This window comes from Fundulus heteroclitus, chromosome 18 (assembly GCF_011125445.2).
Source record: "Fundulus heteroclitus isolate FHET01 chromosome 18, MU-UCD_Fhet_4.1, whole genome shotgun sequence".
In the NCBI taxonomy this organism is placed as follows: domain Eukaryota; kingdom Metazoa; phylum Chordata; class Actinopteri; order Cyprinodontiformes; family Fundulidae; genus Fundulus; species Fundulus heteroclitus.
The window spans coordinates 14227119-14250889 of NC_046378.1; the positions used below are offsets into that span (position 1 = coordinate 14227119).

The 23771-nt window shown below is 44.4% G+C and overlaps 1 protein-coding gene across 3 annotated transcripts in view; it reads left to right on the plus strand.

The window, feature by feature from the left end:
- The first annotated feature begins 984 nt into the window (after window positions 1-984).
- Window positions 985-23771, plus strand: part of hip1 (huntingtin interacting protein 1) — a 68325-nt gene continuing 45538 nt past the window's right edge. The window contains exon 1 of one of the 3 annotated variants that reach the window (XM_021314728.2): window positions 985-1332. In XM_021314728.2, the coding sequence (XP_021170403.2) occupies window positions 1216-1332 (117 nt within the window). In that variant the 5' untranslated portion in view covers window positions 985-1215. Of the gene's footprint in view, window positions 1333-14731; window positions 15005-23771 lie in introns of those variants that run through there. The other 2 variants (XM_021314729.2, XM_021314730.2) reach the window with 2 other exon arrangements.

The window sequence follows — 23771 nt, forward strand, 5'->3', positions numbered from 1 at the left end:
CAAATTTGGGGTTGTAAGGCAGAGAAAAACGTAAAGATGCTAGAGAATACTTTTGCTTTAGCAACAGATTTTGAATAAAATGTTATTGCTCAAAACCTAGTGTTGTAGTGAAGACCAATCCAACCCAAAACCAAGTCAAGACCCAGACCAGCCAAGACCAACACTTTGATACCTACTCAACTTACTTTACGTTCTTTCCCTCCGTTTGTTTTACAGTCAGAAAGGTTCATATATTTGCACTGGAAAATGTTTCTCCCTCTTGTTGTACTCATCCCTCTCATCTTCTGCATGCAGAGACACAGATGTTGAAATTATTAAAGTAAAAATCTTAAAGAAGTGGTGTCCAAAGTGAGCCCACCAGGGCCGGTGTCCTGCATGTTTTAGGTGTGGTCCTGGACCAGCACAGCTAAACCCAACAAGGACCTAATGAGTAGGCCTCTGCAGACCTTAATGACATGCTGAGAAGGTAGATGTGGAACAGGGGCCAAATCCTAACATGCAGAAGTCCGCCCCTCAAGGACTGGTGTTAAAGGGTTGCAATGATATGCAGCCATGTCTTGGTCTCAGATTGTGAACAGACTGAAAATGTGGTCAAGATTGTTCTCGGGACAGGAACCGATATTTAGTACTTTAGTACTATTCCCCCCTCCTAGGTGTTTCATACGCCTTTTTGGGGTTCGTTTGAGCCACCTCTGTAAAAAAAAAAAAAAAAAAAAAAAAAAATATATATATATATATATATATATATATATATATATATATATATATATATATATATATATATATATATATAAATAAATCACTGAATAGTTCTCCGTCCTTTTTATTGTGAAATATTTATTTTAGACATTTAAAAGTTCAACCATTTCATTCCATGGTGGTTTGTGGTTTGTTTGAGCTCTTATTTTGAAACACAGAAACCGGAAGTTGCGTGCCGCCGTACGTCCGGACGCTTTCGTGCGTGCTAGCGCGTCTCTCGGCGCTGGCTGGCTGCTGTCACTGGAAGGCAGTGAGTGCTCCAGTGAAAACGGGACGGGGGAGAGTCCTCCTCCACAGCAGCATGGACGGCTGCCCGCCATAGTTCCCCCCCCCCTCCTGCAACCGTTAGCCCACGGAGGCTTCACGTTCACCTCTCCGCTTCCCACGAACCGTGCGTTCTCGCGTGTTTTTTATTGTTTTTTTTTTCCTCCCCCTCCAACGCTACAACAAGCCGCGATGGACCGAGTGAAAAGCTCCATGCAGCAAGTCCCCAACGCCATCCCCAAAGTGATCCGACGGACCGGAGGGGCCAACAGCCTGGAGCTGGAGAGGGAAAACTTTGAGAGAGGCCAGGTAGGAAGCGGCGCAGACACGGCGGGTGGTGTGGTGTGGGGGAGAGCGATGAACGCGTGGGAAGCGTGGATGGACGCGCGGAGGAGGTCCCGTCTGGGAGCCGCTTTCTGCGCGCCGTTACTGGGAGGAGGATTAATGAGAGCAGGCATGTCGCGCTGTGTGCTGTCAGCTCGGTAAATAAACCCGGCTGCGATGGTGAAAAGAGGAATTACTCCCACTCGTGTTGAGTCCCTTTAACACGCTGTCTACGTGGGAATCTTCATTGCTTTTCTACTCTGTGTGTGTGTGTGTTGAAGCAGACACAAATGGACGCACTGTACAACAAAAGAGCTGTTGAAATGTGGGTCAATGGCCCTTTTGAATGCAGATAGCGGCGCTTTATTGGAGCTTATCTGGTGCGTTTATTGGTGGAGCCCCATCAAGCTGGATCATGTCTGGTGGTGCAGCCTGGGGAGGAGGAATCACGGCAGGGACCACTGATGTGAGCAACCAGCAGCCCACCAGAACTGGTTTTTGATCTTGCAGTGCGCGCAGCCCTGTGGAAACGTGTTTGACCCCCCCCCCTTCTTCTACTTCCGGTTTCCTTCTGTTTTTGCCCCTCCTTTAATGTTTCAGACCATTGAAGACATTTTTACTGTGAAAAAGGACAGCTGGAGTAAATTCCAAGAGCAGTCCTCAAATGATGATTTGATTCATTAAGGAAGGGGGGTGGGGGTCTAGTTGTGCCCCTAATGCTCGTTAGTATAATGGTCAACTAGTGTTTGGGTTGGTAGGCAATCAATTTTACATCGCTGTGGTGGAAACATTCAAATGAGCCACAGTGGATAATTTTTCATGCACAAACGTCTTGTTTATGGTCACGCCTCTGCACGGCGATTGGATTTTAAGTCAGGACTTTGACTAGGCCGCTGTGCCACCGTCTTTTTTTTTTTTCTTCTGGGTTTTTTGTACACAAACAGTGGCAATAAAGACACCAACATATCTCAACATAGGGTTGGACAATAATCAATATCAATATAAGTCGCGATCTAACTTTATTCAATAAAGGTGGCGTGACGTTTCCAATATTTCAATATACATTACAGTTCGTCACTGACCGACGTTCTGGGCTTTATGTAGTTTTATTTATTTTTTAAAAGCAAATGTTTCTAAAAATGGAGGAATTTTAGAAACACGGTAAAATTGTCATAAGTTTGTACAAGCTTCTTTCTGAGGCTTTTATTTATTTTATATATATTTTTATTAGAATTTTCTGAAATATAGACATACAGGAAAAGAACATGAGAAACAAGAAAAGAAAAATAAAATATAATTAAAATTTAACACAATACCGTCCCACCCCATGAATAATAACAATAAAGAAAAACACACTAAACCCCAGGGCTCGCTATCTATACACCAGGAAAGGAAAAATTAAGATGATACGTCAACTTGTTCGGCAAAATACAGGAAGGGAGACCAAATATCATTAAAGTCTTCAAGTTTTCCTTTTGTTATATAAGTAAGTTTTTCCATTGCCAGGTTGTAGCTCAGTAGTTTAAGCCATTCATTTATCTTTGGTATTTCCGGGTTCTTCCATTTTTAAAGCAATCAAATGTTTAGCCTGCAAAAGGCGAAAATTCACAAGCCTCTTGGCTTTTATTTTGTTGATGTGGATATCGTAATTATATGGTGTCGATCGTAATTAAGAAACATATTGTGGCCTGAGTTTTGGCCGTATCTCCTGGCCCTATCCCAGCGCTGACAAAACCATAAAATACAACAGTGCTCAAAGTCTCAATTCGCCCGCGAGTCCACAAATCACATTTTAAAAAGAACACAGAAGAGGAAAGCGGAGCTCAGTAATCAAGATAAATATGCAGTCCATCGAGTTTCTGTCATTTCAGCTTATTGGTTTCAGTTACCTCAGCGGGAACAGAGCTGTCTGCAAAACGTCTTGTCCCACATTTCTCTCGTTCAAAGCTGTACGGACGAGTCACGATGACGCCAAGGGAAAGGATAAAACCGATTAGATTTGAATCTAAATGGGGGAGGGGTTCAGCGCTACACTGGTGGTGTGTTTTGGACCGTTTTCCTTGCTGCACAAGGAGATCCTCGGTCAGGATCTCCTGCCAGAGAGCAGAACTCACGGTTCCATCAATTAAAAAGAGGTCGCAAAGATTTACCACTGTTCCACGTAGAGGTTTGTGATTTGGACTTAAAATGGTCTCTTACTGCATACAGTAAGAGCACAACAACCACTCTTAAAACGACACCCTTTATCAGAAAGGTTACTGGAGGACACCAGTGAGATCATAAACTGCTGCAGTTCTCTTTCCATAATATGGATCAAAGCTACTTTGAAAAAGATTGATATTCATGCTGTAAATTCATCATGTTCTTTGTTTTCGGGGTGTACGAACAACCTCGTTGGTGTTAGCCGCTGTTACGATAAATCACAGCTCTCTTCGCTGTCAGCTGATTCTAAATTGTCGTTCCATGTTTCTCGCTGTGTAGACGATTTCTCTGACGGCGGTAAGCTCGACCCAGAATTCTTAGGCTACGTTCACATTGCAGGTCTTGATGCTCAATTCCGATTTTTTTTTTTTTTTGTGAAATCGGATTTTTTTGCGTGGTCGTTCACATTTCCAAATATATGCGACTTGTATGTGATCTCCTGTGTGAACTGAATGCGTTCAACCGAAGTGTCCATCATGCGCACAGGAGGACGCAATGACGTCACACGTAGCAAGCGTCCTCAGTGTTTGTGGAAGTAAACATGGATTATAATGCTGCCGCGCATTTTGCAGTCATTAATTTATTTTCTAACTGGAGCTTTCCCTCCACTGACTGCTCTTCTCATTGTTGTCCTCTATGGGTGTCGTCTTTCTTCCCGCTTCTGCATAGCAGGACGCAGAATAGTGACGTTTGTCGAGTATCGGTGACGTACAGGTCGGATAAATGTGACCCGGCCGTACAGACACAGGTCACATCTGAAAAGATCAGATACATATCGGATTCAGGACCACATATCCAAGCAGCCTGGGTCGCATTTGAAAAAATCCGATCTGTGCTGTTCAGACTGTCATAAAAAGATCACATCCAGGTCGCATATGGGCAAAAAAAATCGGAATTGGGTCACTTCAGGCTGCAGTGTGAACGTAGCCTTAGTGGCGGCTGGTCGACCCTTTCCAGACTGCCAGATGTTTCTCATCTGTTCCAGAATTTCTTTAGATCGGGCCACGATTTTGCTTTTTGAGATCTTTGAGCCTACTTCATGCTGCCAGACAGGTTCTGTTTAAGTGATTCCTGGAATCACTAAAACAACAACCTTGGAAACAAGAAATGAGTCCACGATTTGACAAGAGAAGCCGTTACTTTCTCAGACAGGTCCAGGTTGGTTTGGATACCTTTCTTTGCTTAATGACTGAAATAAGCATTTAAGAAATGTTGTTTTCTACGCAGGCTATCCTTGTCAGATATGGGAATCAGTTAGCTAGAACTTGTAAATGTAACACACAAAAAAAACAACAACTTAAGGACGATAAATGACTTTTTGACAGCACTGTGTATGCGTATAAGGCCTCCCCTTTCCTCTCTCCGGACCAGGCGCGTTGGTCGGGCAGAAAGTAGGTCAGATGAATCCATGCAGCCAAAGCTGCAACGACAGTGCTGCAACCCGCCTCTGGTAGCCAGTGCTATCAGCACTTCCTGAATGTGCCTCAGCAGGTCTTTATTTTGGCAGCTGCTGAGGTCTATGACTGGGATGGATTGGCGACGCCAGCCCTCTCCTAAAGCTCTGGGTCTCCCGTCCCCGCACCCGGCGGGGAGAAAGCGGCACGGATTAGAAGTCGGCGGAGGGAAGAGAGCAGGCTTGGCTTTAAGTGTCCCGACCCGAGCTTGTGTCAGTAGGTCACTCGCCAAGCTCCTGAGACCATGTGGACGTGTGATGAGCTCATCAAGGTTCGTTTAGCAGGTCGCACGTGTCCTGGCCAGGCGACCAAAGCAGAACTCCGGTTCGTTGGCGAGCTCTCGCAATTTATTAGTAATTTTAATAATTATCTCAGTTTTTTTTTTCTTCAAGTCTTTAAAAGTGAAGATTTGTAGTCTGTTGTATTCGCCGTAAACAGGCACCCCCCCCCCCTCCCCCTTTCTTTCCTGTGGTTAATGCCTAACTGAGGATCCGCAGCGGCGCTCGGAGGCGGAGGAATCAATGAATCTGCTGTCTGCTCTGCCGTGGATCAGTGAGAGATAATCTCATGTGATCTGTCGTGCTCCAAAGCTGCCTAAATCTGCTGGGTGGCCGCCTTTCACCTGCAGCATATACCGTACACCCGGCGCCTTTTCACACACCCACAGCCTACAGTCTAACGTGTTGGGATTTTATGCGGGAGAAAAAAAACGTGCATAACTGTAACGAAAGGGGACTTGTTTTTTCTGGCTTCCTAAAATAAAGATCCCTTTTGAGTCTTTTCTCACCAACCCTAACCCTATGAATCCAGCTCTTCTGCAAGGTTTGCTACAGAACATTAAAGAGCATCAAGAAATGATCACAGAGCACTCTTCGGTCTATCATCTGCAAAGAGGGAGATCATGGCACAGCCACAAAACCTGGGCTTCTGCCTAAAGCAACCCCCACACGGGTAAACACTCAGGAGCAGCCGAGTGGCGTGTGCTCACTCTGGAGGAGCTGCAAGCATCTGCAGCTCAGGTGGGAGAATCTGTTGACAGGACAACAGATGATTGCAGACCCAACAAATCTGTTCTTTGCAGAGGAGAAGAAAGCCTTTGTTGACAGAAAGAGAGGAGAATCAGTTTGCAGTTTGTCCCGAGACGCAACAAAGAAGGTACTCTGCTAGGGTGAGGCCAACATTTATACAAAAAACAATGGCCGTGGAGAGGAAACTGAGTTAGCTGACCAAACATTATCCCCAAGGTGAAAGGTGGTGGTGGCAGCGTCATGCTGTGGGCCTTGCAGGAACAGCCGATGGGAAGATCGATGGAGCTGAAGCAGAACACTCCTGAAAGAAAAAGACAGACGTATTTACTCATTTTACCTGGGATCTAAACCGCATTTTCCCAACTGTAACGCAACACTAAAAATGTGAAGTTAGCACGAGACTCTTTGTGAATCGCTGACAAGAATCCCTCGTAAGGTGATCCTGTCATCTGTTGTTTACAAAGATATAGTATGGATCTGTAAAAGTGAAAGAAGACAGTCAGCCCAGAGTGGCCTTTGAACCCACAGCAGCGTTAAAAAAAAACAAAAAAACGCCGGTTCTGAGAACTGGACGCCTATCTCCCAGCAGAGTTGGGTAAACAAGCATGGCGTGCTGAAATCCTCCTCGTCACAGTGTCCACGCCTGGTTATAAAAAGCCCGAGCCCCGGTAGGCAGATAGCGCCCGCTAGCTTTTAATGATACGTTTAGCCCAGTAATAGCAGCTGCCTCTCTAATTTAAGAGTTTAAAGGCTGTTTAATGTGCAATGTCACTGCGTGTTTTGGTTTTGCTTCAGGTTTTATTCCCCCCCTCCCCACCAGAAGAAGCGCTAATAACAAGCTGGTCCCGGACACCGCGGGTTTTTATTGTGCAGCCTTTATCTCTGGACTCCAGAACGTGAGGAGTGCCAGCTCCCAAGACCGACCGCGAGTCGTTTCGGAGGCTTTTCCCCGGAAAGCCTGGCTAGGCGGTAATCTCTGGAACGATATGGCCCGTAATTAGCGCTTGTGGGAAAAACTTCTGGGGCACCATTTGGTGCCGTGGAGCGTGAGCCGCTGAGTGACACCACATTGTGCGTTACATAATTAGGGCTTTAAATTTAGCCTGCCCGACTCTTTCTTCCCGTACTGGCTCGGCCGTGCCGAGGGCACGCCGCCTGCCTCAGAGTCAAGTGTGTTTGTTTGTGTGCGGCTAAGTCTCCTGATCTGATTAAAGCGCCAGCAGTCGCTTTGATTTACACACATTTTCTGTCGCAAAGATCCGAAGCAGGAAGTTTCAGCCAAGTCAACTATTTAACCTGTCCAGTGGCTCTGGCCCCCTATTTTAGTTCTGTTTGGTCATCCAGCAGCGTTGTTATCCAGGTAAGGAGCACTTCCACAGGATCCAGACACAATGTGCACCCAAAGTGGCCTTTTTTGAAATCCCCCAGTACCCTTCCACCCCCCACTACCCCCAATCAGAGTCCCTCATTGTCTCGAATCCTCTTCGCTTCCTTCTCCACATCCTGCAATTCTCAACCCCGGGAGACTGCAGGAATTTCTGCATACGTGAGGTGCGCGCTCAGACAAACGAGGCGGGGGGGGGGGGGGGGGGGGGGGCTGAAAAGCGAGGCCTCTAAAAGCACTGAGGCAGCACAAACAGCAGGTGGTTGCTTTGAGGCCTCCCGGCACTGGCTGTGTGTGAAATGATAAAGCTGGACGTCATGAGCGACGGGTCCAAAGTGCGTGGACGAGCCCCCAGGTGGCACAGACAACGGCTTTAACAAATCATCTTTGAGCTTCTGTGTTTTTTTTTTTTTGTTTGTTTTTTTTAGGGTACCGTAAAGCGGAAAAGGAGGGAGACAGTGATGGAGTGGGATTCTATTGTTAGGCTTATAGCGCAGGTCAGAAGCTGGACTGAAACCTTCTTCTTGTGGTATGCAAATCAGCTGGCTTCAACTCAAGTGGCCTCATTCTAAAAAAAAATGTAGCGTTAGCTTTCATCTGAGAGACGAAATGAATTCAGCCCTCAGGTTGGTCGTAGAGAGTTTAACATGAACTGATCAAAACGTCTCAGGGAGCAGAGTGTTCTGCTTAGCGTCTACTGAATATATGAGGATTTGTCGAACATTAAATCTACAGCAACTCCTATTGAAAATGAAAGCTTGTTTATGACTTACAGGAAGGCAAAGCTCTAATAAAACCGTGTAGCTTGTCAGATGTTGGAGCTGGGTTTGCTAGAGCATTTTTTTTACACTTTACACACACACACACACACACACACACACACACACACATCAGTGAGTATTGAGGAATTTAGTTTGAAAACGCATGGGTAAACAAGCACTGACGTTGGAGTCGTCGTACATGTTCGTTCATGTGCCGTTCCCTCTCAGCCGGAGGCTTACACACAATGTAATCAAACAGAAAATGGTAAACCAGCGGCTTGTTTGAATCTGGATGAGACACAGTCAGCTGATTAAAACAATTATTTTAACCTCAGATCTTTCCTGTCAACCAACCGGCCATCCGATTCCTAGATTGGACTACTATAACGGGATTGACCCGGTTCCCCAATATTGCTTTCTCTTTACCGGCTCACCGGTTAAATGTTTCAATGTCTGCCACCACCTCATCTTTCTGAGCTTCTACATAGTTAACTTATCATCCATGTAGAGCTGTAAGATTTGAAGATGAAATGCTCTTGGTGGTCTCGAGAACTCGACTTGTGACTAGGGGAGGCGGAGCTTTTTCAGCTGCAGATCCGAATCTCTGGAACGGGCTCCCTCTTCCTCGGAGGTCTACCAGAACTCTTTGTTGAATTTCAACCTCTTTTTAAAGGGGCCTAGCCACATATTTTGACCATAAAAAGAAAACTATATACGGCAAGCATTTGTCCTGATAGTGTTCACTTAGTCCGTTTTGAGCCTGAAAATAATGCGATCAGCATCATAAACATTGTCGTCCCATCTGCTGGCAGTACCGTAGAACTCGTCTGGCCAGCCAGACTAATTTACACTGTAAACACGGCACATCAGTCTGGAAAGCCGCTGGTGGATCCCCATTTCAAAGGCGGCGCTAAAATGCTGACTCGTTCTGCTCCATTGCGTCTCCTTGTTTACTCATTGTGTGTAGGCGAAACATTGTGGTTCTGGTCACGAGGTCTTGTTATGGTAAATATACACAAAATCGCTTAATTTATTAATGCATAAAGCAAAAACAAAGTGGAAAACATAGAAATAAAATATAAGCCAGGTGAGATCCTCAGACCCATTGTGAGACCATATGCTGGTACGGTTGGCCCTGGTTCCTCCTGATGCAAGACCATGCTAGCCCTCATGTGGCTGGAGTGTGTCATCAGTTCCTGAGAGACAAAGGCATTGATGCTATGGACAGGCCCACCCGTTTCCCAGACCTGAATCCAACTAAGCACATCTGGGAGATCATGTCTTGCTCCATCCACCAACGGCACATTGCGCTACAGTGTCCAGGAGTTGACGGATGCGTTAGTCCAGGTCTGGAGACCATCCACCACCTCATCAAGAGCTTGCCCAGGCGTTGTAGGGAGGTCATTCAGGCACGTGGAGGCCACACACACTACTGAGCCTCATTTTGACTTGTTTTAAGGACATTACATTAAAGCTGAACCCAGTTACCCACCTGATGGAGCTATTCAGCTTACATTCTACCTCTCAAAAGTTTAGGGTTGACCTAAAACAGTAATTTTTGCCAAGAAAACTCACGTCGTATTAATCAAATGAGTTGCAAAATGAATAGAAAATATAGTCAAGACATTGACTACAGTCAAGACATTTAAATAGTCTTGGTCTTCAAATTTTGCTTTCATCAAAGAATCCTCAATTTGCAGCAATTGCAGCCTGGCAGACCTTTGGCATTCTGCTGGAAATGTCCCCCCATGCTTCGTGAAGCCCCTCCCACAGGTGGATTGGCTTGATGGGTACTTCTTAAGCACCACACGGTCAAGCTGCTCCCACAACAGCTCAATGGGGTTGAGATCTGGTAACTGTGCTGGCCAGTCCGTTATAGACACAATACCGCACTGACAATGTCTACAGTAGACTGTATGTCTGATACGTTTATTGTTTAAAGTAATTTTTTCTAAGTGGCCCCAAACACTTGAGTGGTAATGTACCAAGCTGAATTTTCTGAAAACAAAACTAGTTTACTGTAACGTACAACATAAGTATGTTATACAGATGAAGACGTGTGGGGACAAAACATGGTAAGACTTTAGCCTTAGGGTAGTTCCTGGTGGGTGGACTCTCTGAGAAGGAGTGTATGAGAGTGAGAAGCCACACTGAGACAGAGTGGGACAGCTGTATGTGAGAAATGCTCCGCAGTCGGCGAAGGGCCCACGCCGTACCAGGAAGTGAGGAGACCCGGTGGAAAATAGCTGGCATTGTTTGGAAGCATGCTGCTGAGAGGCCCCGAGGTATAATGTGTAGCCCCAGCGGGCTAATGAGAAACCTATTGATTATGGTGGATGGCCGGGCCTCAGCTGGTCGGCTGCTGTTTGGTGACTGCGCAGAAGAGGCCAACACGGTTTTTAAAAATGGATCTCGGCGGCTTTATTGTTGTTTTGACTTTAAGCTGCCTCAGCGTCTCCTGTCTGTCTGTGTAATCCAAAAACCCCAGAGCTCTGTTGATGACGTCAGATGTACGGTGACGTAATTAAACCCGATCTAGAAGCGTTGCTTCTTATTCCAAATGCTTCCTATGTGTTCTCTCCAACCAAGTAACATATTGTAATCAATTTTATTTTAAAACGGTATGTTTTTTTTATTGTCATTTAAAAATAAGAGAGAGAATGACAACTTATTAGATTTTCTTTTTAATAAGCTGTGTATCTCTATGTATGCAAAGCTCTTTGATATCCTGGGGTTATGACAGATGTTAGATAACAGCTGTCACAACCTTTGGACTACAGTAACATTACTGCAGTTTCTGCTCCAGGTTCTGCCCATCTCTGTTTGACCAGAGGGGGGCATCACTTACCCAGAATCGCTTCCATGGTTTAAGCTGAGCTTTACCCTCTTATTGTTGTTTTTTTACTTTTAAAAGCTGCTCTTTTAAAGGTCTATCAACACCGGTTTGCATCATGGGTGGCCGAATAATTTCCTCAAAGGTCCACATGGTCCACTATGATTGTTGTTACTGGTCAGATCATCGACCGAAGTCAATTATATTAAAATGTGACACATTATATTGATAAGCTGACTCTTAATGGTTATCTTTTAGAAATAAATGTGAAAGCTATTGTATTTCCCTGTATGTTTAGTCTGATTTAAAGTTAATTCAAGGTGTGATCTCTGAGAACAGAGGTCTGCTCTCCCCAAACAGCTGCCGTTACCTTTGACTTCAGGAAATAAATGCTTAAGAATAGGGCTGGCCAGTGTTGGCACTCTGGACTGTGATATTATTGCTTCCAGTAATCTCTGTGACCTTTAGCATCTTGGTCACTGTACTCTGTGTCGGGCTTGAACATCTGCTGCGGTGATACTCCCTCCATCGGGCTGTGTGTCCTAGTGCCATGCAAATAGACGCAACAACCGACAGAGTATTTCAAGTGGCCTTCTCAGCAATCCACTCACCGATTTTTGGATTAATGATAATGTGTCTCAGGGAGTACACGGCAGTTATTTTATATAAAAAAATAAATAATAATAAAACGAGACCATCTATAATCATCTCCAAAGTTTTTATCCATTTTTACCCTGCATAATTACACTGAATTTGTTACAGTGGAAAAGAGATGACAACTAGAAGGGCTTTAACACCCTGGGTGCATAAGTGTACACACACCCCTAAACTACTTTGTTGGAGCACCTTCTTGATTCACTTCAGTGAGCCCTGCAGGTTTTACCTGATAGCAGTCCCAGTGCGTCAGTAAAGGTCATAAGCACAGTTATAAACCTGCCGGACGACATAAGCTAACGCCAGCTGTTATTAGCTTGACACAACCGTCGTCATGAAAGTATTTAATGTTAATATTCTGTAATTTAGTTATACCCTCCTCCTGCCTGATACCCTTTTATAATATGGGATTTGTTGATGCCTTTCAAACATAGACGGAGACCCCCCCCCCTTTTTTTTCCCAGAGAAACCTATACATTTGAACGATAAAATAAAAAAAAAACACACAAAGGAAATCTGCAATTGATCTAAAGTACCCTCTGAGGAGCAGTGGAGGTCCTCCGAGGTTACTAACTGACCTCCAGGAAGTAGCTACCTATGACGAAAGTACATTTTTATTTACTTTCACCTCTCCATAGAATGATAGTCAGTAACATTTGCAATCGGACCGCATGTTGTTCACCTCATTACTTCAGCTGAATCTTGTGACAGACCGCCATTTAAAATGTGGGAGGGAGGGGCCGATCATTCTGAACGGCCATGTGAGCGAAGAGAAGCAGCGTAGGGGAAAACAGACGGAGAAAGAGTGGTGGGGAAAAAAACAACAACAAAAACAAAACAGCGAAGGCGCACAAAATGTTGAAACTATTTTTGATTTACTCTATCGAACAGTTGCCAGTTCTGATTCAGGGAGATAATTACCTACTGGTGATTGTAACAACATTAACATGGTTCTTAAAACATTTATGCCAACAGGTTTATTACCAATTATACAGCATACGTCATACAATACTGATGAGGCTCCAGCTCTACATGTTACATGAGTTGACACTGGTGCACACAGGAGGGTGCTATTGTAACCCCAGATGACTGCAGCCCTCTTCAAAATAAAAGTATCATCTTTTAGCTTTGTCTGACGATTTAAACACCTAACGCATGTTTAGGTGTGACAGCTTTGTTGACCACCAGTTCCAGTCCAGGACATCTAAAGAGCGGCATGAGGTACCGAGGTTTAGATTAAGCTCCAGTCTGAATCAGTGCTTCTGCTTTTTACATAAAAACGTAATGCACGGGGCTAATCTGGGCTGAAACCATGGGTGTGTGGAGAAAAAGCTTTATACTGCTTTTTAATGGTTTTCTCTGCAGTTTCTGATTTATTGGTTGGTTCATCAAATAATTTAAATTATCACGCTGACGGTTTGCTGCCGTCATCAGGGTTTGTGAAGCTGTAAGTGGGGAAGGTTTAATGGGAGGACCCCTTTGCCCCGGGGCCTACCATTAGGTTGAGTAGGCCCTGGATATATAAGGTATTTTATTTCTTTTGTGGCTATTAACAGGGGCGGTTCTAGACAGGGGCCAACAGGGGCCTGTGCCCCTGTAGAACTGTTCCTGGCCCCTGTTATGGCCCCTGTACTAAAAACATGATATTAAATTTCTTAGGAAATTGCTGACAAAGATACCATGACTGACTGGTCATTTGGATCAGTTGTATTTTTTTTGTTTATGTTTTTACCTAATAATAAAATAACAAAATTAAAAAATAAATATAAAAAAAACATAACAATAATTAAAAATTAAGCTGTTTCACGTTAAGCTCCCGCTGTATTGAGAAAAGATCAGGGGTCTGCAACCTGCAGTTCCAGAGCCAATGGGGGTTCTAGACCAAATTTAGCAGGGGGGCCAGGGTGGGGCCAGTGTTTTTTCACAGGGGCACAGAACAAAAGATTGGGGGGGGGGGGGCACTTAACAGGTCAAAATTTCATTGTTTAATATATTAAGTAAGCCAAAGAGCTAATTGTGGCTCTGGAACTGCAGGTTGCAGACCCCTGATCTTTTCTCAATACGACGGGAGCTTAACTTGAAACAGCTTAATTTTTAATTATTGTTGTTATTATTATTTTTTATTATTATTTTGTTATTTTATTATTGGGTAAAAACATAAACGAAAAAAATACAACTGATCCAAATGACCAGTCAGTCATGGTATCTTTGTCAGCATTTATCATCCTAAGAAATTTAATATGTTTTTAGTACAGGGGCCATAACAGGGGCCAGGAACAGTTCTACAGGGGCACTGGCCCCTGTTGGCCCCTGTCTAGAACCGCCCCTGTTAATAGCCACAATTGGCTCTTTGGCTTATTTAATATAAAAGATGAAATGTTGACCTGTTAAGTTTTTCCCCCCCCAATCTAATGTTCTGTGCCCCTGTGAAAAAACACTGGCCCCACCCTGGCCCCCTGTTAAATTTGCTTTAGAACCCCCTTTGGCTATTAAAACTGTCTTTGTAGAGACATGGTGTTGGAGTAAAGCGTATAATGAGGTCTTATTGGAATCATTTTCTTTAAGGAAAAACGCTTTAGTGATCAACATGATTATAAGCTCTCCAGGTGGTAATGGTGTTTTTGGCTCTGGTTCTGTGTCATTTACACATTGTGGAACATGGGCTCACTTCCTGAGCTCTAACTCCACCCCATCCTCCCCCCTTCCTTCAGCCGGACCCCCCCTCGCTGGTCCCCCGGCCGGACCCCCATCTTTGGGAAGCCCTCCAGGACGGAGCCACCCCACTCCGCGGGGCCCCCAGGCCGCTATTGTGTCCCCGGGGAGCGGACCGCCTGCGGGATAAAAGCAGCCCGTGTCGGCCGCCGCATGTGGAGCCGCTGCGACGCTTAGCGGGCAGCACCAGCAGCATTCCTCCGCTGCTCTCTCTCTCTGTCCCCCCCACCAGCACAGCCTTATCGGCGGCTAGATGCTGGAGGTCCTCGCCGGTCAGGGAGCGCTTCTCTTCGGGCCCAGAGAGAGAGAGAAGGAGAGGAGGGGGAGGGAGGGAGAGAGGAGCAGGGACGCGGAAGAGAAAGGGGCGGGAGGGAGCGCAGGATACAGGGACATTTTTTTTTTTCCTCCTTTAAATACCAAATGTGGACACATGTTGAGCTAACGGAGCGCTCCACCTCCTCCCTCCTCTTCTCCTCCCCGAATGCGCTGGTCGCCTCCGTCGCTTTGCCGTCGCTAATTACTCCGGGTTCAAACGGGAGAGGAAACGGGGAGCCAGCGGCGCTCCTCTACGGCTTCAAAACATCCCGGCTCTCCGCCTCCGACGGACTACCATGGATCTGAGTAAAATAGTAAGTCACAAATGAGCGGCTTGTGTGTGTTTGTTTTATAAAAGGAGAACAGCCCGGTGAATAAAATGAATGTTGTCTTTTTTTTTCTCCTCCTCTGAGGTTGGAGGGGAGGAGGAGGAGGGGGGGAGTTGTGCTGATGCACACATGCACGATCAGGGCTGCTCTCTCCACGCAGGAGTCCGGGCTCTGCAGGCAGGGGCCCGCTGGTGTCTGTGGATGGGCTGAGTGGGCTGAGCGTGGGCTGAGCGTGGGCAGGTTAGGGGGGCTGGTTGTGCGGGAGACACGCATTCTCTGGGTAGGGTCCGCGTTGAAACCTGGGAGTGTTTACTTTAATCAGGAGGGGGACTTGGATCACATGTTTCTTAGTACCGGGTGTGCAAACTTTACAAATCTGCACCTTTTTAAACATGCAGAATCCCCCCCTAACAACTGAAAAGGGATTATTTTAAAGAAATTTACAAGGCTTTGTTAATATTTAGAGCTTTTTTTGTTCCAAATCTACACAAAGCGAGTCCTGCGCCTCCATTCACGCCCCCCCTGTTCACATTTTTGTCACATTACAACCACAAACTTTATTGTAATTTGTCTTTTTGTGTTTTATTGGGGGTTTGCTATAAACCCACACAAAGCAAGGTGTGATAGGGGAGTAGATGGGAAAATGAGATGTGGTTTTTCAAATTCTTTATTTTTAACTGATAAAAATCTGAAAACTGTGCCATGCGTTTGAATTCAGCCCTACTGAGTCAGTAGTTGGAGCTGCAAGTATTTAGGTTTCTCCACCAGCTTAGAGAGTACATTTTTGACCATTTGTCAAACTCAAGTCCTGCCTCTTATTCTTAATGGGTTTTAGGTCTGGACTTTGACTAGGCCTTTCTAACTCTTGAATATACTTTGATGTAAACCACCGTGGCTGTGGCTGTATGCTCAGGCCAGTTGTCCCTGCACCCTGGTCTTTAGTAGCCTCTAAAATGTTTTCCCTGCAGGATTGTCTTTATCTCCATCCACCATCCCACCAATTCTGATCAGCTTCTGATCATAGTTCTCCCCACAGCATGGTGCTGCCACCACTGTTTTTTTCTCTCAAGAGGATGGTGTATTCAGTTTCCTATGAAGTGTTGACCTTTGTTCAGGCATGGTGTTTTGCTCGTAAACCCCTCATAATTTTATTTTTGTCTAAGCAGACCCGAGCACCTTCTTCCACCTGTATGTTGTGTCCCTACATATCCTCCATTCCCACGGAAACGATGTTAGGCGTATCCAGAAAGGTGTTTTGCCGTTTAGGCTCTGCGTCTACATGGATCCGCCGTTTTGTTTAGAACGTAAACGATCGTATTTAAGAAGAAAAAAAAATTCCGGTTTTGTGTTTCCGTGCTACACCTCTCTCTGTATCCCACATGCGCCTCACTTTGTGCCAGTCCGGTGTTGCGTTGATGCTAAGGCGGCTGCGTTATGGCTAAAGCGTCCTAAGACTCTTCCTTTCTAAAGAACCTGCTCCACACGGTGTTTCTCCTGGCGTATCACGCTGAACATAAATAAATGTTTTTGTCTGATACCCCACCATGTTGCTGTGTTCATTTTGTGAGTTGTCTGTGCATGCCCGGTGTTTTTTTTTGTTTTTGCGTGTCTTTCTGTGGCAGCGCCACCTGTGGGCCCGGCATACCTACTACAATATTGTCAGTGGTGCTGCTGCCTTTCATTTTAATAATTTTTTTTTCTTAATCATTGGTGAAACTTTGCTGTGTCCATCTTTGTGTGGACGGGGCCTAAATTACACTTTATTACCAGTTAAGAAATTTGCTTTCAGGGGATTTTATGTAGGAGTTTCACATTACGGGGGAGTTACATATTGGCCTCATACCTTTTCAGATTTTTACTTGCAAACCAAAAAAAAAAAAGTAAAAAAATCATGTATGATTTTTCATTTTCACTTCATTTATGCAGTAGTTTGTGTTTGTTTGTCACATGAAATCCCAACAAAATAGACTGAAGCTCGCGCTTGGCCAAGCGCCTAGAGAGCACGGCCGGAGCAGGTGCACATAAGCCCAAGGCAACAAGACGGGCCTTTCACTGCCCAGCATGGATGGATGGGTTCACTCTGAGCCCCTGTGTAGATGCGAGGGGGGGGGGGGGTGAAAGCAGAGCCGCCCACCTGGACTTCACCCCACAGGGGAGACACACGGAGGAGATTTTAAAAGAAAACGCCACGCATGAACTGCATTTGGACCGAAAGAGGAAAAATGGTTGTAAGCGGCCCACACTAAAGCGGTCTGGGTGTGCAGCTCAGACACGACGTAGGTGTGGAGATGAAGCGTCTCCATTCAGATATGGTCGACCTGCCGGCCTCCGATAAGCAGTTCAGCTGCATGAGTCTATCACTTCTACCAAGGCTGTGAGATTTACCGCGTGTTCTTCTCCGCCGCTGTGTTCTGGCTTTACTTTTCTTTTTTTGTCGGCATGTAGTGCGACGCAGGGGTGTGAAAACAAAGTTCAGCCAACAACAAATTCCTGGAAGGCTCACGTTCCTATATATTACGTGTTTAGGTTGTAAAATCTGGGAAGGGCTGGGATTTGGTCCATACCAAATTTTCCACACAGGTTTCATTGATTAAAAGTTTGGCTGCAGGAATGGTGAAGATGTTCAGGAAAGCACGCACGGTCTTCTGTTGTGATCATACATTTTTTTAACAGGCACCTTTCACTTAAGCTCCCTGTACAAATAATAAAAAAAACTACAGTAAATCCACAAAAAAATAACTCCAAATACGTGAAAACACATGGAGGAAGCTGTTCTGAGCAGATGGGTTCTAAGTCTGGATTTGAACAGGGGAAGGGGGTCGGTGTTAGAGAGAGAGAGCAGGGGCGGATCTAGGATTCTAGGAGATCAGGGGCTTAGCCCTGAGGGTGCAGATGCTGATTACTTTGTTCCGTCTTTTTTTTTTTTGCTGCCTCGCAAACAAAACTACGAATTTGTTTGTACTTCAACTCACCACAGCAGAGAGGCACGGAGAACCGTCTTATCCAATCCAATCCACTTTATTTATATAGCACATTTAAAACAGAAACATGTTCATCAAAGTGCTGCACATTTAAAATACATAATAAAAAATAAATAAATAAAATTATAAAATAGACAAAAAAAATATAAGAGAACAATAAAATAATACAATAAATCCAATCCAATAAAATAAAATAAAATAAAATAGGACAATCAGCTAAAACAGTAAAAGACACATAGGACCATACAAGTCACGCAGTGTTAAAGCCAGAGAATAAAAGTGGGCCTTCAGACGAGACTTAAAACACTCCACAGTGGGGGCTGTTCAAACACAGAGGGGCAGAGTGTTCCAGAGTCTGGGACAAACAACAGAGAATGCCCTGTCCCCCCTGGTTTTAAGTCTCATCTTAGGAACCATGAGCTTGGACTGGCCCCCAGACCTCAGAGCATGAACATTAACATATGCCCCACCGTCCACTGAAAGAAAGAAATACAAAACAAAAAGTTATTGACACTGATAATAAAGGATGTAAAATAAAGTACAATAATAAAAGGCATCCTGCAGTTTGCAGTAGCAATCTGCAGTCTGCAGATGACCCAATGTCTTTACTGCAGGATGGCAGCTGACCTATATTTAAAATCATACAACAGTTTACAGTATACAACAAATTACAGAGTAATTTGATTGAACAAGAGACATTCCAACGAGTACTATTGCTCCGAGCCGACTTGGACCTCGGATATGACACCACGTTCTCACTTTGAGAGTTTTATTCAACTTTCCATCGTCTGACTTGGATACTTTTCAACATCCTCGGACGTCCGAGTCGGATGGATAAACGAATGGACCATTTACCGATAACTGCTCTGGGACAGTTCACAGGCGTTCTAAGGACCGTTAATTACCGTTAATCCATCTGTTTTAACTTCCAAAACCAACATTTCATCAGACTCAGAGCAGGACAAAGGAAGGAGGGAGGCCTGGATACCAGAGATCAGATCAGGTGCTGATGTGTAGATGTAAATGGTACAAAGCAGCGCTGGTGTGTGGAGACACATTGTTCTGAAAATGTTGACATGTTGCCTAGCAACAGCCTTGTTTCCTTCCACCTGATGAACTGTTTGTGTTGGCGGAGCCAAAAAATATTTAAATCAACAAACAAATCACATTTTTTTGTTCTGTTAACTAATAAAATCTGTTTGTAGAACTGTTGTATAAAAGCTTCTTATCTTTACCGGTGAGACAGTCAACAGGTGTGCGCAATTCTGTTCCCCCGTGAAAATCTGTTTCCCCTGTGTCGGGAACGCGCTTTGCAGCGTTTTCCCGGCGCTTCTAATTGATTTCTCGGTAAAACAACTCATATAATCATGTCAAGGTTGTAGCAGTCTGTTTAATCTGCAGCTGTTTACAAAATTGTAAAATAAAAATAAATAAATGGGACAAACAACGTCTCAGAATCAGTCAAAGCTTCACATACCTGGTACATCAGTGTGTTTTACAGCAGCTGTTGGCGCTGCTGCTGGTGGTGCTGCTGGTGCAGCCGTCGGCTTTTTGAAAAAGCTTCTGATATCCATTGATATTATCAGCCACTGGCCTATCCGTTTAAATTTTACCGCGGAGGCGCTCTACTTCTAAAAGCTGGCAGCGACGAAAGAAAACACTTCTTCTTCTGCACTGGAAGGAAGAAAACACTTCTTCTTCTGCACTGGAAGGCTACAGCCTGCTTCCCCGCGCATGCTGCCACTCTCTGGTGAATTTCAGTACTGCACATTTTACAACATATCAGCTCAGAAGCGAGATCCGGGGCTCATCGGGAAACAACCGGGGCTGTAGCCCAAGTAGCCGCCCCCTAGATCCGCCACTGAGAGAGAGACTGTCTATTTTGCATAATACTGATTTTCTTTCTATAAGAAGGAGCTCAGTTTTATCACTGTTCAATTTCAGGAAATGTAAAGTAAACAAAGATTTGATTTTATAAAGTTGGGTGAAGGTTAATTGAACTTTCTGACATTTACAAGAACATTTGGAGACGTGTGTGAAATATATCCGTCCTGAATGGCTACATTCACACTGCAGGTCTTGATGCTCATTGTTTATTATTTAATTTTTTTTTTTACATTGTAGTTCATCCTACTAATTAAATGTGACCGCCATCAGACTTCTGTCTGACCGGTTCAAGACCCCAAAGTAGGGCGGGACGATTTTTCAATAACAATGTATATCGATCAATAGACATAGATTGCTGATATGGGGGGGGGAGCTCAATAAAAAGTTCAATAGAAGAACATTTATCCTTCCTTTTGCATTCTAGCCTATCATGTAGGTTAATACTAGTTACTACATCCTCCCAACCAATCACCAACGCAGACCCAGGAATCAAGCTCCGCCCCTTTACAGAGTTCATAGAGCACATGTTCTTTTTAAATTTTTAAAGCTTACAGTTTTAGTAAAAAGTTGGTTGACTAAAGGGTTGAGTTTGAATTCACACTGCAAAAAGGGAACTAAAAGTAAATCAAATTTTCTTGATATTTCCTTGATTTAAGCAGGTTCAATAAAGCTTTGTTAAAACAATAAGACAACAAAAAAACACGGATACTACCGTCTCTGTGTTGGTATGAAGTTGTTGAGCAATGGGAGCCGACAATATTAAGGCCACATGGGTAAAAAGACGGGCTTTGGATCTCGTTTGCCTGCTGTGTGAACGTACCCTGTGACAGAAGGTCCGTAACCTGGTGGTTTTATTTCTGTTTCAGCGTTAACACTCGTGATCCTCACAGAGGAGCTCTGTCCTCTTCTTGAGCTTTAAACCAGAAGTCTGCACCATCAGAAAACAACTTCAGTTTGCTAGAATCACCTTTCCATGGACTGTTTCATGACTTGACAGTTATAAAATGGAGCCGCTGTGAAAGAATCATTGGTTCTCGTTAAATGCTAAAAATCCGAGGTATAATTGTCTCGCTGGAAATCACTTAGCGGCCTGAACAAGCTGTGGATCAGCTCTGTTAGAGTTGGTGGCGTTCACCTGCTCGGCTTCTGTGGATACGGTTCACATGTTTGACCTGGTTGTGAACCCCCACAGGGGAAACACACACAGGAAGTAGTTAGGGTAAACTAGAATGTTTTCTTTCGATAAGTAACGAGGGCAAAATGTTCCTGGGCTCATAGTGCAAATGCATCTGTATGGCGGTTTTAAACCTTAGAATTTGTTGCATCTTTGTTAGAGACTCTTATTTTGAAGTAGGACAGGCAGTAGTCTGCTGTCCTTTTGAAGACTGTACGTTGTACCGGTGATGTAAATCGTGTTGTATCTATAAAAAAAGATGAATTGGTGTATTTGCAGACACATCTGTCATAGTCAGAACCCCACAAGCACCATTTCTGCCCTAAAAATAAAACTTACTCATCCAGGGCAGGTCAGCAAAACTAAGTAACGCAACTATGCTGTCACACCGTAATACAGTAATTGTAATCAGTCACATTTTCAGAAGTGCATGTTAATATCTTAATGTTTTCATGGAATCAACGGTTAAAACCAATGTTTCGGACAGCGGAAAACGACAAATTCAAGCATTCCTTCTGGTATTTTGGGTTAAAAAAACCCAGAATCTGTTATTTTCTCTTTAACGTGATTGATGGTTTTTATTGTAATAATCTGTTATTTCCTCCAGATATTCTTAAATGTTGTTTCCATAAACCAAATATGGTGTATTGCTCATGGGCTGGGTGTTTCGGTATATTCCTAGTATCTAAAACATAATCTTTTGTTGTTGGTAACCGTTCTTAATTACCCTAATTTAATTTCTTTTGACATTTGGGTAAGAGTATAAGAGAAGGGTATTTGGGAAGTGATCCTATTGCTTAAAGGAAACTCTCCTTTGGATCAGCTATTTTTAAAAGGAGTTATGGATTCATTTAGGGCAGAAACCGTTTCACTCGTGCCGTTATCAACACAAGCTTGAACTTTTCCACACAGCTCCGTGGAATGGCCTCAAGAAGGCCCACGTTAAAAGATTCAGCCTGGTTATCAGCATTATTTTGTCCTTCTGTCAGTCTGTCTGCTGCAGGAAACATTCTCTTAGAAGCTCCCAGACCAGTGGTTTCATCAGGCTCTGCAGGACAACCTGGAATGCGAGCACACAGAGTCGAACCCTGAGGCTTTTAGTCACGAGGAAGTTGTGAACGGAGCAGATCTTCACAGGTGTCTCCTTTTTATGACGCCTCTTTATGTCCCCCATCCTGCAGGAAGTGGAGCTTTGTAGCTACCCTCCTTCACACTGGCCTGCGGAGAGCTGTCCATGTGAACGTTCAGGAGGGGGTGGGGGGGGGCGAGGGCCCGACCTTTAGCATATGGGTGTGTGCCTTTGACCAGCTGCGGCCCTCCACCTCTGCCCTCAGCCAGTGCACTGAGGTTACACCCACCCAACAGCCCTGAGCTCTGTGCTTTCAAGCTTTTCTTAATAGGCTCTTAGGAGACGTCATCCTCCCACTGGGCTTATCTAGACCGCAGAACGGCGTTATTAATGGACCCGCGGATGCTCGATGGAGCCACTGGAAAGCAAGCGGCTCCTGTTGACAGACTCAGAAGCCTGGGCAAGCGGAGCATCTTTCGAGTGGTGGCTGGTTTTTTGTTTTTTTGACCGTCTGAGATGATGGCGAGAGCAATCGCATCCCAGTTTCTGTTCACAGTTAAAGCGATGTTTGAACACACGGACCTTTTCTCAATAAACCCCTCGCCAAGACTTAGACTTAGACAACTTTATTTGTCATTCTGTATGCACAAAGTGCGTACAGAACGAAATTTTGTTTGCAAACAGCTTGAAAAATCACAGTAAATGGCAGTAAATTTCAGGATAAAGATGCAGAAGCGATTTATGTAAACAATTGAAAGTAAACAGTGTAAACAATGCAGGGGAAATAGACAGTGTGCGATTCACGGTGTCCAGGTGAGTATTATTTAAAACCGTGCAATATACGAATGTGGTACAGTGTCCATTTTGTGGCTTCAGCAGTTCAACAGTCCAGACGTTTAGACGTTCCCTAAAAAGGATTTAAAGTTTTACCGTCAAGTTTGGTTTATCATCGTGCGTACATGGAGGTTGGTGCTGTAGTAAAAAGGGTCTCTAACACAATGTGTCGAATCGCTATAACGCGACTGCTGGGATGCAGTGATGGATGCGAGGACATTGTGAGCTAGAATATTTTAGGGTCCATTCATTAGAACTGTTGATAGAAAAGAAAAGACTGGTTAGTTAGTCAGTATATCATCAGCGTAATATTAAACATTGCTTCCTTACATCTTCCAGCCCTAGTAGTTGATAAACAATATACCTCCACTAAGACCTCCGATCTTGGATAATTTGGATCCAAGATGCTTCTATTAATTCTTTTTTTTTTATATCTGACATAAGGCCTGTTTTTGGAGTGTTGCATCCTGTTTCGAGGAAGGGTCTGTGCTTGTGTTGCAGGGTTTGACTTTGTGGTGATTTATTTTTGGCTACGAGTGTGCTCAACCATGTCTGCATCGCTGGTATGTTTTCATAGAAATGAGTGTTTCCTTGTAGGCGGTGAAATCTCTTTTTTAGGCCTTTGGTTCTCAGACTTTTGAAGCAGGCCCTGCCTTCTTTTTAGAGGAGAAAAAGTGAATAACACTTAGCAAACTGTAAAAGAACAATCACAGGAATATATCTGGAGCAAGAGATGCCAAGTCCAGTCCTCAGGAGCCGGTGCCCTGCATGTTTTAGGGTGCATTCACACCAGCCCTGTTTAATCTG